The sequence below is a fragment of the Mesoplodon densirostris genome, chromosome 10 (assembly GCF_025265405.1).
Source record: "Mesoplodon densirostris isolate mMesDen1 chromosome 10, mMesDen1 primary haplotype, whole genome shotgun sequence".
Taxonomy (NCBI): Eukaryota; Metazoa; Chordata; class Mammalia; order Artiodactyla; family Ziphiidae; genus Mesoplodon; species Mesoplodon densirostris.
Genome location: NC_082670.1, coordinates 24,018,014 through 24,034,194, shown reverse-complemented (window position 1 = coordinate 24,034,194; position 16,181 = coordinate 24,018,014). Strand labels below are relative to the sequence as shown.

Here is a 16,181-nt window from a genome sequence, read left to right as displayed (position 1 = left end):
TGGGAAAGAGTGGCACTGCTAGGTGGGTGGATTAGGGAGTCTGGATGGGGTTCCCACAGGTGATGGGGAGCCTTCGGGGGGATCTGGGTGTTCCTAGGAGCCAGAGGGAGTGGGGATGGTGCTGGCAGGAGGGCCCCCTCAGAGGGGCTGGCAGCTCATAGGCAGTATGGGGAGCACTGGAGCTTGCAGACCCCACTGGGGGGTTGGCTTTGCTCACTCAGCAATAAATAACTGCGTCACACCAAATCCTAAATACACCACGAAGAGTGAGAATTACTGTCACTCAGTGTCCTTCCTGACGCCGTCCAGCTGGGGGCTTAGGTGGTAGAAGGTCCAGAGGGAGTATTGAAATGGGGGGAGTGGGACTGATGTTGGGAGACAAACCCCCAAATGAGATGAGGATTGAAAAATCATCTTTATTCTTGAAAGGGAGTTAAGAGTCTCCAGCTTCTCCCCCCAGCACAATCTCAGTTCCCACTGTATCCATCTGGGGGGCACAGATGAAACCACAGGTCAGTTACTGGACAGCTCACAGGTCTCTGGTGGGAGGAGGGAGAAAAAAAGAGGATGAAAAGGAAGGAGACCCAGGGAGAGAGGCAAGGTTGATGGTAATGGGATGAGGAAGAATGCACTCCCTCATTCCCCCGTGTCAGAGAAGGGGTCTCGGGCCTTTTTTCCCTACAGACCTCTGCCCCGTCTGCCCCTTTCATCCACTGCCAACTCAGAAACCTCTCTCGAGTATCCCAGAGCCCATCCTGGCTCCCTGTGGTGCCATCACAGTCAGACACAAATGGAAGTGTCAACAATGTGATGATGTCGGCCTTTGGCCATGCCCTCTGGTGACGCCACTTGAGTCCCTTTCATCCAGCGCTCACAGAAGACTTGGTGAGTCCTACTTGTTTCCTCTGGGACTCCACCCCTCACCTTGATTCCTGGGAGTCAGTAAGAAGGCCTTAAAGTCGAGGCAGGAGGTCAGGGACTGGAATTCCTCCACACACTTCTCGGGAGGGTGTGGTGAGCGATCTGGAAGAGCAAGGCAAGGCCCGTGAAAGCCCATGTTTCTCAGCACCGCCCCTGGTGAGGCCCTCATGGAAGCACGAAGCCCTTCCCGGGATGATGTCACGGAGCCCAGAGAAAGGGGCTCTCTTGCCCCCCGCCCCCGCTTCCCCCCAGCGCTTCCTGCCTGGCACCCTCACTCACTGTAGAGGAGGAAGCGCTGGTAACCCTGGCCTGTCTCTTTCAGCATGATTCCGCCTGGGCATGCGCTGGAGAAGAGCTTGGTCTTCATGTCAGGGCGGCCTGTCCGGGTGGGTGGGGAAAGTGTGAGGACTGAGGTACAGAAGCAAGCAAGCCCAGGGGGCTTGAGGAGAGTGAGGGCTGGAGAGAACCAACCTTCGGTTCTGAGATCTGTGCTCCCCTCAGACAGGTGGTAGATCCATTTCCGGGGCGCACAGAGCCCATTTTTCCTGCAGAGGTGGTGGTGACAAGGAAGAAAGACTGAGTGACACCTCAACCACTCAGTACCAGCCTCTATTTATTCCATCTTATTCCCTCTTGAAGCCTGGGTCCCCTTGGGTTTCAGGCTACCAAGGGATGGTTAGGTCCCTATCTCTCCCGAGGGAAACTAATAGAGCTGTTGAACTCCAGTGGACCAAGAATAATGGATGTGCCAAAGAGCCCAGCTCCTGTGGGCGGTGCTCACACTTGAGGCAGAGACCGTACCTACTGGTGCCTCTGCCTCCTCACCACTCACGTGCGGATGGTAGCTCGAAGCTGGAGCTGCCTGGGGGCAGAGCCCACGGCCATGTTGAAGACAATGTTGTCCACAGGGTCAAAAGTCGCCAACTCCTCCTTGGTGGGAGCTGCCCCTGCGATAAAGTACCACCGGCCCAGGTGGGGCTCTGGGAACTGGAGAGACAACGAGGGGAGCAGAAGAAGGTGGGTCTCACTACAGAATCCATTCAACCTCTTCATCAGTCAGAACGACAATGCTTAGGGGTGAAGGTGTTGGCTGCCTTTTTCCAACTGAGGGTTGGATCCATGACAAGGAGTCATTAAATGAGTTTTCCTCTTTGCCCCTCCTCAGTAAACCCCACCTCCCAATTCTACATGTCTTCACATTGATGACCACAGTACTAATATTTTTTTTTACTTCTTGCTTTCATCATCACAACACCCACACCCTCTTCCTCCCTTCCTTTCCCAGTGTGGCTTTTTGGTCATCCTAGGCCACTTCTCAAGGCCCCCCCAACCCCCAACCCGGCAAAGCTTCCCACATTCTCAGTCCATACCTCTTTCCCATCTAGTCCTTCCGTTGTCAGCTGCCTGTGCTCAGGGCACTGGTAGATGGAGTTAAGGAGAATGCCACAGAGGTAGAGTAGAGCTGCCCACATTTGGTGGAACATCTTCAGGCAGGAGGGAGCTGGGGGTCTGCGTGGAGTGGCTGGTGCCTTAACTGCTCTCCCCCACTGGCTGCTCAGTCCACTCTGCTTCCAGCCCCCTTGCCTCGACCCTTGACCCTTTCACCTGCTAATGAGTAACTTCAACCTTGTTTTCCAACCCAAGCCTGGATTACTTACAGTGTTTGGGACTTCCTCCCCATCTTCTCAATGCAACTACTCCACAATACATCCTGGCATGTCCAGGGTCCCCCAGGAATTAAGAGAGCTGAGCCCTCCAGGTAGGCCTGTGGTCTTTTAACCCATATCTGAGCCGGGATATCTGCTGTGCTGTGCAGCACTAAAGAGAAGTGGATTGATTCTTTCATTCGCTCACTTAGCAAACTGCTTTTGAGTTCCAGCTGTTGGTCAGGAACTGGCTAAGCCCTGGGAACATAACAATGAATAAGACACAGTCCCTGGCCTTGAAGAAGTCAGTCTATGGAAAACTAGCTGTATAAACAAATCATTGCAGTACAACCTGGTAAGTGCTTTAGAACAGGTATGAACCAGGTGCTGGAGCATGGTGGATGGGAGGCTTTCCCTCTGAAGTTGTTAATTGGGGAAACAATATGTACACCCCCCAGAAAAGTTTGCTGACACATGAGTTCATTCACTCAATGTTTATTACTATAAGTAGGAGACTACATAATCTAGTGGTCAAAGAGAACAGACAGTGGTGTCAGGCAGAGTGGGTCCAAACCCTTAACTCTACTTACTGATCTTGGATAATTTTATTAATCTTTATGCCTGTTTTTTCATCTGTAAAATGAGCAAGTCATCCATCTCATAGGATTAAAAGAGCTAATGCACATAAAGCCCATAGCAAAGGCCTGCACGTAAGTCCAAAATAAATATTCGCTGTAATTAATAGTAGTGTTTGTAAAGTACTTATTAGTCTCTGGTGGGTATTAAGTTCTCAAGTAACAGGAGGTAGGGAAAGAATTGTCAGGAGGCAGTCATTGGGTAGTGAGTGCCAAGTGGGTGGAGCAGTTAATGTAATGGAAGGTGTGGGGCTTCTTTTATAGATTATTTATAACCCACAGACTGCCATAAAGGTTTGTTCTGAGAGGTGAGGCTTGCTATGGGCTTGCGATTTCGTTAAAAGAATAAACTTTGGATGATGTGTATATGAGGGTTCATTATTACTGTTTTGGGGTAATGTTTGACATTTTAAATAAAAAAAACTAAAATACAAGTTATTGGGGCAGTAAAGTAGAAGTGATTAACCCAAGGGAGTCTGGTAGGCCTGAATTTGTCAGTTCTGCCACTTACATTCGCCTAGGTGTACTCATCTGTAAAATGGATGTAATAGTTACCTCAGATGTTGAAAGCCTTTTAAATATGACAGTACGTGAGACCCTCAGCAAACTGGCTGGCACAAACTAGGGGCTCATGTACAGGTGATTACTACAACTCTTAGTTGAAACAGTACTGGGACTTAGGTATAAACTACGAATCCCAGAAAGGATGGGCACCAGAGGCAGGCACACTGGCAGCAACGGGTCTGGCTGGAGTGGCAGCACCGCGGGGCCCAGGCCCCTGCCCGAGGGGCTGGGGGAGAAGAGGACAGAGGGACGATAATCTCCCCGGACCTCCGGACCGCAGAAGCCCTTAGGCGGCCCTTTCAATTCCCCAGGGTCAGAGTCTTGTGTTTCGGTCCAGTGTAACTCCATTTGCTCCCAATTCCCAAATTCGGAGGCGTCCTTTTTTAGACAAAAGTCCTGAAAGGTAGTAAATCCTTAGCTTCTCCAAAACATGGCGTGTCCCCTCGGCCGCACACCTCCCGGGAAGAACATGGCGCCACAAAACGCCCACCGGGCAAAACCGAGGTCAAACCCAACGAAGCCAACGCACGCAAATCAGCTCGAGAGCCACCTCCAACGGCCTATGGAAAGGGTGACTTCCGGAAGCGCCGAAGGAGTGGCGCAACGAGGACGATGGTAAGAGGAAGACAATTCTAGGTGGCCAGGACAGTGCCGCCTCAAATTCTCTGCCGGCCAAGATTCTAACATAGATTAACGAGGCACAATCCCCAGTCTCCAAACTCCAAGATCCATATAACTGTTCAAAGCCGCTCTCGAGGCAGTCGAAGAGTCCCACCTGATAATTTTTTTTCAGGCATTTATAGCGGCCACCACAACCCCCTACTGCTTAAGCGCGCGCACGTAAGAAATGGACAGCGCCGGCGGGGGTGGGGAGATGCCTAAGTGTGTACGCATGCGTAGTGCGACGCACGCAAGCGCAGTACGGTCTCCCGGGCGACGGAGGCGGCGGCGGCGGCGGCTCTTCGGGGCGCTCGGCTCCCTCCCATCTAGGCCGGCCCCGGCCCGTTTAGCCCCCAGGAACTCACTATTTGGGGCCGCGAACTTTCTCGTCGAGCCCCACAAAAGTAAAGCTTGGGGACCTGGGGGGAGCCGGAAGTACCGCCTCGCGATCCCCAAATACTGTCGGAAACGGAAGTGGCCATCCGAGGTAGGCTGGGGGAGGCCGGAAGTGACGGTACCGTGGGGAAGTCGGGGGCGGAGCTGCGGGGTTGTGGGGTGTGTGTGGGGGTGTGGGGGTGTGTGTGTGTTTGGTGTGTGTGGGTGTGTGTTTGGTCTGTGTTGGTTGCGTCGCTCTGCTAGAGCACCGAGGCTAGGTGGAAGAGGGAGGCAGTCAGCAGATCTGGCCCACCGTGAGTGTCCGTCATTTCGGGTCTGTGATGACTTAGGCGGGTTCGATGGGCGTGGCGTGGCGTGGCGCGCGTGCGCGAAACCAGTTTCTCCGCAGAGTCTGGCGCGACCCTCGGTCTCTCGTTGTCCCAGGGTTTGCCGACTTCTCGGGCCCTTGTCTTATCGCGACCAGTGATGACACTGGTCTTGTGTTTCCTTCCTTCCCTGATTCCTAGCCCGACTAGCCCTCCCTTATTGTGATTGGCATCGTGGAGCCCCTCCCACCTGCCGTCCTCCAGCTCCCTGTGCCGTCGATCTCTTGCCCTTTGTGTTTCTCTCCCTGTGCCCCGGAATCTGAAGGGGAATGGGGGAGGGTGTGAGTGTGTGTGCCTGTGTGAGAGAAACTCTTTAGGTATTGGGGCGGAGTCTCGGGCCGGGGAGGCTTCCGGGTATATAAAAATCTCCTCTGGGCGACAGCGGACCTCCCTCATAACATTCTTCCTTAGAGAGCTGTCGGCCATGGAGCCCAATGATAGTACCAGTACCACTATGGAGGAACCTGACAGCCTGGAGGTGCTGGTGAAGACCCTGGACTCTCAGACCCGGACCTTTATTGTGGGGGCCCAGGTGAGACCCCAGTACTTCTGGGAGACACCCATTAACTCTTCCTCTTATAGGTTCCTTATTCTGAGAGAAAAGCCTAATTTTCTGGTTTTCAAAATTTTTCTTTCATTGATTCCTTTGTTCATATTGTAGCCAGAACATTTTCTGATGTTTCCTCTTTGGTTTTTGTTGGGGAAGGCAGATTTTCTTTTGCTTTCCTCCACCTGGATAAAACTCAGTGTAGAGGGAAAGAAGGAAGAAGGAGTCAGTATTCCAACATCATAGATGAACCCCAGCCCACAGGGAGAGACATGGCTCCTGCCTTTGGGAAAGGAAGGAGAACACACAGACCTAAAATACAAACGTGTCTTAAAAACAAAAATTGGTGAGGTCTGTACTGTGCATATAAGGGATAGAAATCAGATCCTGTAATGCTTATAATGCAGGTAGAGACCTAATACACAAAATTGTGAGCTGGTTGACTTATAGTATTAAAACACGGTGTTACGTGTATTTAAGGAAACCACATAGGCTTGTGTGATTAGGTGCATGTAAACAGCTTGGTACTTCTCAAGAGTCAGTTGTCTAGTTAGGAAGAATGTTTTTCTGGTTTGCCCCTTTTTCTTTCTTCTTGCTTGAGTCTGCCTTCCTTAATCTGATTTTCTACTCCATCTTCTTTGTCACTGCTTTTATCTTTGAGATTACAGTGTTGGTATTGTTCTGTGTTTGGGGAGGGGTCACCGGTATCTTTAGACACACACATTCCTTTGGGAGCCAGGCAGAGAAGGAGAGAAGAGAACGTCAGTTGACTTTTCTGTTTTTCAGCCCTGTAGTTTTGTTCTAGGTTTATAACCTGAAGTTCCTTATGTTTATTGTATGTATTTTGATAGGTGTTGCTTTAGTTCAGGGCTTTGCACAATAATTACCTCACAATTAAGACAGGCAGGTAGTGATTTTATGATGGGATGGTTTTTACCCCTCACAAGTCGGTTGTCCCTCTGCTGTCCTTCCTTTTTCTTCCATTCCCTGATTCCTATTTATGTCTCTTTCTTACAGATGAATGTAAAGGAGTTTAAGGAGCACATTGCTGCCTCTGTCAGCATCCCCTCTGAGAAACAACGGCTTATCTACCAAGGGCGAGTTCTGCAGGATGATAAGAAGCTCCAGGAATACAGTAAGGGGGTGGGGGAGGCAGTTCAGAGCTTGCCGCTGCTGTTCAGAGGGATGAGCTGAGGCCATGCGTTTACTTGATCATACAATGTTTCAGTGTGTATCTTTTTTTCTGCAGATGTTGGGGGAAAGGTTATCCACCTTGTGGAACGGGCTCCTCCTCAGACTCAGCTCCCTTCTGGAGCGTCTTCTGGAACAGGGTCTGCCTCAGCCACCCATGGTGGGGGACCCCCGCCTGGTACTCGGGGGCCTGGGGCCTCTGTTCATGACCGGAATGCCAACAGCTATGTCATGGTTGGAACCTTCAATCTTCCTGTAAGCTTGTGTTTCACATGGGAGGGTTTTTCTGGGGGAGTTTTAGTTGTGGTAGCAGTCAGGAGCTTATAAAACAGGTGTCTCGGTCTTTAGATAGGGTTTGGAGGGCCCTGTGGTCTGATGATGGCCTCAGTCTTTAAGGAGATAGGGGGTGGGGCTCCAGAGAATCAGTTGGAAGTGTGGGGGCCTTAGTATTTGACTTCTCCCAGAGCAACTTCCCTTACCCTTTCCCCAGAGTGACGGCTCTGCTGTGGATGTTCACATCAACATGGAACAGGCCCCGATTCAGGTATCACGGGGCCTGGGAGGGTCAGGGAAGGGGATCTGGGAGAACGAGGCCATGAAGTGGGGGCGGATCTGGCTGAGGAGATGGCTGGGACCTGGTTTAATAGGTGGTGGAGCTTGTGGCTTATCTCATACCTGTCCTGATCTTCTCTCTCCTGTTGTAGAGTGAGCCCCGAGTACGGCTGGTGATGGCTCAGCACATGATCAGGGATATACAGACCTTACTATCCCGGATGGAGGTGAGTGGGCAGGGCTGGCTAGGGTCTGTCTGTCTCACAGCGTCCTCCCTACCCCTTTTCTCTCAGCCTAGGGGTGGGGGCATGACTGGCCACATCCACTGGATTCTCCCCTCCTAATCTAGTCTCTTTGCAGTCTTCATTCTTTCGGGCAGAAAAAGTATGTTTGTGAGGCTGTTTCGTCCCTGCCAGTCCTCTAAGTACTGGGTATCTGGGCAGTTTGTTGCAGACCTGTCAGATGATTCTCACGGCATGTTTTTTCAGTTAAATACGGATTCCATGCTTTTCTATTCCTCGCTTCTCATATTTGATACTGGGTTGGCCTAATTTTATTAGTTCGCGTTTGCAACCAGTGGCCTTTCCTTCTTTTCTCTTGGAGGTTAGGAAGCTACAGGCCATACTTTTTGTTAGTAATGGGTTTGCAAGTCTCATAGGTATTCGTCACGCATCTAACTTGTGGAAGTCTTAGGGAGTTGCCAGGGAGTCGGGTGCAGACGCGGAGCCCTGCCTTCAGGGAGCCGAGTTAGCGCGTTCTCCGCTCAGCCTGCTTCGACCTGAGGAATCTTCTGCCGCTGTCTCATCTTGCCTTTGGTGTCCTGACTCCTCCCCACCTTCAGTGCCGAGGGGGACCCCAAGCCCAGCAGAGTCAGGCGCCCCCACAGACGCCAGCTGTGGCCTCGGAGCCAGTAGCCTTGAGCTCTCCAACATCAGAACCGGTCGAAAGTGAAGTGCCTCCTCGGGAGCCCATGGAGGCAGAAGAGGTGGAGGAGCGTGCCCCTGCCCAGAGCCCGGAGCTCTCCCCTTCTGGCCCAGCCCCAGCGGGCCCAACACCTGCCCCAGACACAAATGCACCCAAGTGAGAGATGGAGGGAACCTTTTGGGGTAGGGGTGGGTTGGGGATTCTAAGTGAAGTATGAGGACCAGGGAAGGTCTGATGGGAGAGGAAGGATTGCTTAGGGGTTATACCTGTAGAGTTAGTGTTGAGGGGCAGGGAGGGGCTCCAGCGTAGGTAAATGGGGCTAGGACTGGCCCCTGAGCCAGAAGCTCCGCTCTCCCTGGGGCAGAGAAATCCAAGTGGTGCTTCCTGAGCCTGATCAAGATTCTCTCCTGAGTTCACACAGGCCCCGTCTGTTTTTTAGGGTTAGTGTTTTGCCATTGTAGGTACAGGATTGTATGGTGGGGAGGGTGGAAGCAGTTTATTTTTCTCTTCCCATCTTCCCCTGGGTGAGGTTAAAGAACAGAAGCTCTGCTAGTTCAGGAAGGGATTGGGCCAGGGGTCTGGGAGGCCAGGAAGAAGTCGGGCAGATATGGTGAGGTTGGGAATCTGAGGGAAGCCTTGGCTCACTGCCCCTTGGGGTTGCCCACAGCCATCCTTCCCCTGCGGAGTATGTTGAGGTGCTTCAGGAGCTACAGCGGCTTGAGAGCCGCCTCCAGCCCTTCCTGCAGCGCTACTATGAGGTTCTGGGCGCCGCCGCCACTACAGACTACAATAACAATGTGAGCCCGCCCACCCCCTCGCCCGGTACTCCCCAGTGGGGCAGGGAGAAATGCAGATCACCCCTTCCCCCCGCAGAAGACACTGCCTTTGACAGAATAGCTGCCCTTTAGATTTGGAAGGAAGTGATCTTTTCCTCCGTGACAGAGAAGGAGGATCTTTTTCTCCCTGCCATCTTCATCATGGCCACTGTCACTGTCCTCGCACCCTCTTGATCCCTTTAGTGAGTTATTTAGGAAGTTTATAAAGTAAGGGAGATTAGCAGGTGGTAACTGATTCATTGTAGGGCTTATTTTATCAGGAAGCTGTTAATGTGTATAAAATAGAATTTACTTGCAAAGATGTGGTCTACACAGAAGCTTCTAAGCACGTGCTTGAAGACGTAGAGGATGGGAGAATGTGAGAATTTCAAGAAGGTGCTGTTTTTGTTAGCGAGCTGGATTCTAGCCTAATGTTTTCTGCCTTTCTGTGTTTGGCCCCGGGGAGTACAGCAAGAGGGCCGTGAGGAGGACCAGCGCTTGATCAACTTGGTCGGGGAGAGCCTGCGGCTGCTGGGCAACACCTTTGTGGCGTTGTCTGACCTGCGTTGCAATCTGGCGTGTGCGCCGCCGCGTCACCTGCATGTGGTCCGGCCCATGTCTCACTACACCACCCCCATGGTGCTCCAGCAGGCAGCCATCCCCATCCAGGTGGGTCAGGGGAGCCTGGCCTGAGGGAGAATGGAGGTCTGTCAGTGGAACGATCCAGCATAGCTGTTGGGCTCAAAAGAGGTTAGAAGGGGAGCATACTTTGGAAACGTGGTGACGCAGGATGAAGGAGCCTTTAGAAGTACAGTGTGTCGTGGGGTGCTCTGGGTTAGACTCTGGTGTTTTTCTCACTTCTGCCCCATCCATCTCTCGTGCAGATCAACGTGGGGACCACTGTGACCATGACGGGGAATGGGACCCGGCCCCCTCCGACTCCCAGTGCGGAGGCACCTCCCCCTGGTCCTGGGCAGGCCTCGTCCCTGGCCCCCTCTTCTACCACTGTCGAGTCTTCGACTGAGGGAGCTGCCCCACCAGGACCGGCTCCCCCACCGACCGCCAGCCACCCGAGGGTCATCCGGATTTCCCACCAGAGCGTGGAACCCGTGGTTATGATGCACATGAACATTCAAGGTGAGTTAGGAACAGTCGCTGGCAGAGAAGAGCAGCGCCATGTGGGAGGTGGGGTTGGCACTGAGGTGTGAGGGCGCCAGGGTGGGGAAGGAGAGGCCAGGGCTGATGGCGGTGGTAGGGGGACCGAGCAGAAGCTCTTCTGGTTGGTGTGTGGGGGGAGGGGCAGGAAGAACTACTTGTCCTCAGAGAGTTGTTTGCATGGTGAAGGGAGTATCTCCTCCTTGGCTAGATGGAGTGAAAGGCAGGCTTTGTGGTCGGGGGAGTGGAAGCCTGAAGCGCGCCGATCTCAGGAGGATACAGTTAGGCCTTGGCCCCGCCTGTCTCAGGGCCACTCTCTCTGTCTCCTTACCCAGATTCTGGCACACAGCCCGGTGGAGTTCCGAGTGCTCCCACTGGCCCCCTAGGACCCCCTGGTCATGGCCAGACCCTGGGTAAGAGTGAGGGCATCAGAGCAGGCTGAGCTCTGGGTAGAGAAGGGGTAGGGCCAAGTGGGTGGGTTGAAGGGGGTCCAGGTTCAAGGTTACATCAGACCCACCCCCCAGGCTCCACCCACATCCAGCTGCCCTCCCTGCCCCCTGAGTTCATGCACGCCGTCGCCCACCAGATCACACATCAGGCCATGGTGGCAGCTGTTGCCTCCGCGGCCGCAGGTAATGACCTGAAAGGGGAAGCCTGGGAGGTGGGGCCTGGTCCACGGTGGTGGGCATCATCCACTGGCAGGCCAGGGCCCGGCCCTCAGCCCTTTTCGGTCTCTCCCCTCTGCCACCCACAGGACAGCAGGTGCCAGGCTTCCCGACAGCTCCCACCCGGGTGGTGATTGCCCGGCCCACCCCTCCACAGGCTCGGCCTTCCCATCCTGGGGGGCCCCCAGTCTCGGGGGCTCTGGTGAGTAGGGGTGGGGGAGTTCCACTGGGGAAGAGTGTGGGGAGAAAATCCTACGGTGGGGCACGGAGAGGCCAAGACTGAAAGCCTGCCCTTCTCCTCTCCCCTCAGCCGGGCACTGGTCTGGGGACCAACGCCTCTTTAGCCCAGATGGTGAGCGGCCTCGTGGGGCAGCTTCTTATGCAGCCTGTCCTTGTGGGTGAGTACTTGTTCTTCCCCACTTCAAACTGAAGAGGTCTCCCTGGCTCTGAAGGCTGATGCTCCCTTCCCGGTCTCCTCACTGGCACTTTCCATTTCTCTCCGTATTCCTTTGTTCTTGCTTTCCTACTGGGAAGACCAGAATGGAGATGCTGTGGGGTCTTGATTTTCTTGAGATTTCAACTTTCCTCTTTTGGCCCCTGTAGCTCAGGGGACCCCAGGAATGGCTCCACCTCCAGCCCCTGCCACTGCGTCAGCCAGTGCCGGCACCACCAACACAGCTACCACAGCTGGCCCTGCCCCCGGAGGGCCCGCCCAGCCTCCACCTCCTCAACCCTCCGCCTCTGATCTTCAATTCTCTCAGCTTCTGGGGAACCTGCTGGGGCCTGCAGGGCCAGGGGCTGGAGGGCCTGGCATGGCTTCTCCCACCATTACTGTGGCGATGCCTGGTGTCCCTGCCTTTCTCCAGGGCATGACTGACTTCTTGCAGGTGAGTGGCTGGCTTACTCCTTACTTCACCCTTCCTGTTCCTGGGCCCAGCCAAGCACTGGAGTCTTGTTGCCATTATATTGCCACTTGGAAGGAAACTTGGGAATTTATTGACTCCGAACCCTCCATTTTGGAGATGAGGAAAACAGGGCTTGGAGAGAGAAGCATAGTACTTTGGGTCACTGCTTTCTGACCTAACGCAATCAGAGGGAGAGAGGTAGCTGCTCAACCTGACTCTGCCCTGGAGAAGCTACAGTGTGTATTCTGCTTTAAGGTGCAAAGACTGGAATAGAGCTCCATGTCTTCCAGACCCCTGTTGATTTGTGCCTTCCTGATGCCCTTTTATGTCCTTGTCCCCATTCTCACTTTGTCTTCTGTTCTTCATTCCTTCTCTGTGGGGCAGGCGACACAAACAGCTGCTCCGCCACCTCCGCCCCCTCCGCCCCCACCCCCGCCTCCGGCCCCAGAACAGCAGACGGCGCCTCCACCAGGGTCCCCCTCTGGTGGCGCAGGGAGTCCTGGAGGCCTGGGTCCTGAGAGCCTGCCGCTGGAGTTTTTCACCTCGGTGGTGCAGGGTGTGCTGAGTTCCCTGCTGGGCTCCCTGGGGGCTCGGGCTGGCAGCAGTGAAAGTATTGCTGCTTTCATACAACGCCTCAGTGGATCCAGCAACATCTTTGAGCCTGGGGCTGATGGGGCTCTCGGTGAGCAAATGGGGGTGCCTTGGCCTTCTCTAGGGAGGGGCAACCAGGGGACGGTAGATGGCCTTTGTTGGGGTATTGCCAAGGTGGGGTGAGGCTGATGGGCTGGTGGGCGAGCCAGGTGGTAAAGGCCACTGCTCCCTTCTGCCCCTGTCCCTAGGATTCTTTGGGGCACTGCTCTCTCTTCTGTGCCAGAACTTCTCCATGGTGGACGTGGTGATGCTTCTCCACGGGCATTTCCAGCCACTGCAGCGGCTCCAGCCCCAGCTGCGATCTTTCTTCCACCAGCACTATCTGGGTGGCCAGGAGCCCACACCTGGTAACATCCGGGTAAATGAAGACCTTGGGCCCAGAGCTCTTCTTCTCACCTTCAGTTCCTTATTCCTAACTTTGTCCGTTGCCTAAAGCTGTGACTGCCCCAGCTCAAGCCCTGGGCTTGGTTGCGGAGGAGGGGGAAGTGTCTTGAGGGGTGTGGGACTTGGCTCTAAACTTGTGCTGTTCTCTTCCCCCCACACCGCCCCCCAGACGGCAACCCACACATTGATCACGGGGCTAGAAGAATACGTGCGGGAGAGTTTTGTGAGTAACCCTTCCCCATCCCCTCCTCTCTTGGCTCTGGTCAGGATAGCCCACGGCTCCCAGTCTCTCAGGGCTTCAAATGGGGGTCTTTGTGCGTTTTGTCTCTCAGTCTTTGGTGCAAGTTCAGCCAGGTGTGGACATCATCCGGACAAACCTGGAATTTCTCCAAGAGCAATTTAATAGCATTGCTGCTCATGTGATGCACTGCACAGGTCAGGGGCTCGCTGGGCCTGGGTGAATGGGGCATGTTGGATGTGCAGGGCTGCTGGGTGCCAGCATTCCGTCCTTATTTCTCACCCACAGACAGTGGATTTGGGGCCCGTTTGCTGGAGCTGTGTAACCAGGGCCTGTTTGAATGCCTGGCCCTGAACCTGCACTGCTTGGGGGGACAGCAGATGGAGCTCGCTGCTGTCATCAATGGCCGAATTGTAAGCATCACCCAGTCCCAGATTCCCAGCCTTTTGTTTCCTCAGGTTTCTGTTTTCTTAGGTATCCTGCAGTTTTCTTTTCTTTTTTCTTTTTCTTCAAACTGCCATCCTTTACTGTTTGGTACCTTTCAAAAGCTGTTTGAGGGTTTTGTGTTCCAAGTCTGCTTTCTGCCCCCCAGCGTCGCATGTCTCGTGGAGTGAATCCGTCCTTGGTGAGCTGGCTCACCACTATGATGGGACTGAGGCTTCAGGTGGTACTGGAGCACATGCCTGTAGGCCCTGATGCCATTCTCAGATATGTTCGCAGGGTTGGTGATCCCCCCCAGGTAAGGGACCTGATGGGCTATGGGGTCAGGGGACTCGAGGGAACTGCAGAGATCTGAGAGGGCCTTTTGTGGTGGTCTCCTTCTCTGTCCTTTTGCACAGACGCTTCCTGAGGAGCCAATGGAAGTTCAGGGATCAGAGAGAACTCCCCCTGAGCCTCAGGTACCAGGGAGAGGTCGAGGAGCCAGATAATGTGGAGTGGAGGGCTGGGGCCGGAAGGGCTGGAGGCTGAGAATTCTGAAGCCTGGGTCTTCCCACTGTCTGACTGCCAGCGGGAGAATGCTTCTCCAGCCCCTGGGACAACAGCAGAAGAGGCCATGTCCCGAGGTCCGCCTCCTGCTCCTGAGGGAGGCTCCCGAGACGAGCAGGATGGAGCTTCAGCTGAGACAGAACCTTGGGCAGCTGCAGTCCCCCCAGTGAGTGTCAGGAGGCGGTCCAGTGGGCTAAGGCAGCTGAAAGTTGTGGGAATTACTATTTTCTTATCTTTTTCTCCCCAGGAATGGGTCCCTATTATCCAGCAGGACATTCACAGCCAGCGGAAGGTGAAACCGCAGCCCCCCCTGAGCGATGCCTACCTCAGTGGTATGCCTGCCAAGAGACGCAAGGTTGGTTTGCCTCTTCCCTGAGGATCCCTCTTTATCCGAATTCCCCTGTTGTGCTTAGAGTCAAACTAATTAGAGCTGGAAAGAATTCTTCCTAGTCCCCCGATTTAATTGATGAGGAAACCTTTCTGGCTCAGACTTGCTCACGGTTGTTGCCCCACACCTTTACCTTAGTCTGTTTGTCAGCAGTCCTTGTCATCCCTCAGTTGCCCGATCCCCATGTGACCAGGGCCCATCTTCCTTAAGGTGGGCTTCCTCTTGTGGACTAGCTAGCTGTGAATACTGGGTGGCTTGACCCATCCTGCCCCTCTTGTTTTGAAGACCAGGTCCAGCACGTTCAATGGTGTTTTTGGCCAGAGCCAAACAAAATTAGGAAGGCATTTCTGCTGTCAAAATTACACATGGACTGTTGCCCTTCTCTCCGCTAGCATGGGGACTCAGTGGTTGACTCATGGAAAGGGTGAGCTGGGTGGGGGCATTGGATCTGATGTTGATCCTCTTTTCCCTTTCAACCCCATCCCCCAGACGATGCAGGGTGAGGGCCCCCAGCTGCTTCTCTCAGAGGCCGTGAGCCGGGCAGCTAAGGCAGCCGGAGCTCGGCCCCTGACGAGCCCCGAGAGCCTGAGCCGGGACCTGGAGGCACCAGAGGTTCAGGAGAGCTACAGGCAGCAGGTGCCCCCACCTTGAAGCAGCATAGGGATGGTCTAGTGGGAGGGATTGGGCTAGGGTCCCTCTTCCCTGGATCCCTTCAGAGATGAACTGGTCAGTCTGGGGCTACCACTTGGTTTTAAAGTGTTGTTTTCCCCTAGGGGCATCTGGGAAGGCTGTGATGCCATATTGGGCTACTGGACAGTACCTGGCTGGTGGGGAAATGTTAGCTCCTGAGGGATGACTTGTGTGTGCTTGCTGGGATCCTAGGGGCTGGGCCAGTACCACTCCAACCTGCTTTGCTCTCTCTCTCTAGCTCCGGGCTGATATACAAAAGCGACTGCAGGAAGACCCTAACTACAGCCCCCAGCGCTTCCCTAATGCCCACAGGGCCTTTGCTGAGGATCCCTAGCTCTTTGCTCCATGGCCCTCCATCATCAGGGGACCATTTCTCCCCTCTTCCTTCACAGTATTTAAGAAATAAAGTCAGATTTTCCTGGCTCTTTCTTTTGGTCTCTAAATTGTCTTCGTTAAGTAGTCTAAGCCCCTTAATCTTCTATGAAGTTGGTTTTATAAATTAATTCCCAAGAACCCACCTATACTAGACAGCTTTTAACATTTCACCACGAGCAGATGTGCAGTATGATGTTTTACTGTTCGTGCAGCACAAGTGTATAAGCCTGTTTTGAGGTCAGCCATTTTCAAGGAAAACTGTGTAAATGAGATGAAAGAAACCTACATGGTTTAAAGAAACCTATATCCTAGTACACGCTAGGATAGGGCTCTCAAACTATTCAATTGCCAAGCAGCTGCAGACCTGTAGTCTTGACTAGCATGCAGTGGTACCAGTGTAACTCAACCAAGTTTGACTACGGTGCAATTGGTCTACCCAGTTCAAGGACCCCAAGTTCAAGCCCTGTGCTTGAACACGTGACAGCTATAAAGGCACGTCCTTTGTAGACAGGACCGAAGGGACATGT

At 53.8% G+C, this 16,181-nt stretch overlaps 2 protein-coding genes across 17 annotated transcripts; one reads left to right on the top strand and one right to left on the bottom strand.

Annotated features, from left to right (window-relative positions):
• Positions 1-457: 457 nt before the first annotated feature.
• Positions 458-2,480, bottom strand: APOM (apolipoprotein M). Its single transcript, XM_060110156.1, has 6 exons — positions 2,292-2,480; positions 1,754-1,908; positions 1,393-1,466; positions 1,201-1,299; positions 925-1,023; positions 458-539 (listed from the first exon to the last, which is right to left on the bottom strand). The coding sequence occupies exons 1-6, from the start codon at positions 2,403-2,405 to the stop codon at positions 514-516; spliced, it is 567 nt and encodes a 188-aa protein (XP_059966139.1). The 5' UTR covers positions 2,406-2,480; the 3' UTR covers positions 458-513.
• A 2,197-nt stretch (positions 2,481-4,677) lies between these two features.
• Positions 4,678-15,701, top strand: BAG6 (BAG cochaperone 6). 16 transcript variants are annotated; one of them, XM_060109032.1, is made up of 26 exons: positions 4,678-4,913; positions 5,599-5,719; positions 6,752-6,869; positions 6,984-7,180; positions 7,416-7,469; positions 7,630-7,704; positions 8,319-8,557; positions 9,069-9,198; positions 9,688-9,885; positions 10,101-10,353; positions 10,707-10,784; positions 10,896-11,003; positions 11,126-11,238; positions 11,347-11,434; positions 11,640-11,923; positions 12,326-12,623; positions 12,781-12,950; positions 13,146-13,199; positions 13,309-13,411; positions 13,503-13,627; positions 13,807-13,953; positions 14,054-14,113; positions 14,224-14,367; positions 14,449-14,556; positions 15,079-15,225; positions 15,518-15,701. In XM_060109032.1, the coding sequence occupies exons 2-26, from the start codon at positions 5,612-5,614 to the stop codon at positions 15,611-15,613; spliced, it is 3,495 nt and encodes a 1,164-aa protein (XP_059965015.1). In that variant the 5' UTR covers positions 4,678-4,913; positions 5,599-5,611; the 3' UTR covers positions 15,614-15,701. The 16 variants fall into 16 exon arrangements, with proteins under 16 accessions (XP_059965015.1, XP_059965012.1, XP_059965017.1 ...); XM_060109029.1 differs by having other exon boundaries at positions 10,680-10,784; XM_060109030.1 differs by lacking the exon at positions 4,678-4,913 and adding an exon at positions 5,003-5,115 and having other exon boundaries at positions 10,680-10,784.
• Positions 15,702-16,181: the final 480 nt, after the last annotated feature.

Coding starts and splice junctions, on each gene's coding strand:
- APOM (XM_060110156.1), bottom strand. CDS start 2,405: ATGTTCCACCAAATGTGGGCAGCTCTACTCTACCTCTGTGGCATTCTC. Junction 1,300..1,392: donor CACAGATCTCAGAACCGAAG/GTTGGTTCTCTC, acceptor CCACCCGGACAG/GCCGCCCTGACATGAAGACC. Junction 1,024..1,200: donor CCAGCGCTTCCTCCTCTACA/GTGAGTGAGGGT, acceptor TTGCTCTTCCAG/ATCGCTCACCACACCCTCCC.
- BAG6 (XM_060109029.1), top strand. CDS start 5,612: ATGGAGCCCAATGATAGTACCAGTACCACTATGGAGGAACCTGACAGC. Junction 7,470..7,629: donor TGGAACAGGCCCCGATTCAG/GTATCACGGGGC, acceptor CTCCTGTTGTAG/AGTGAGCCCCGAGTACGGCT. Junction 11,239..11,346: donor CCCCAGTCTCGGGGGCTCTG/GTGAGTAGGGGT, acceptor CTCTCCCCTCAG/CCGGGCACTGGTCTGGGGAC.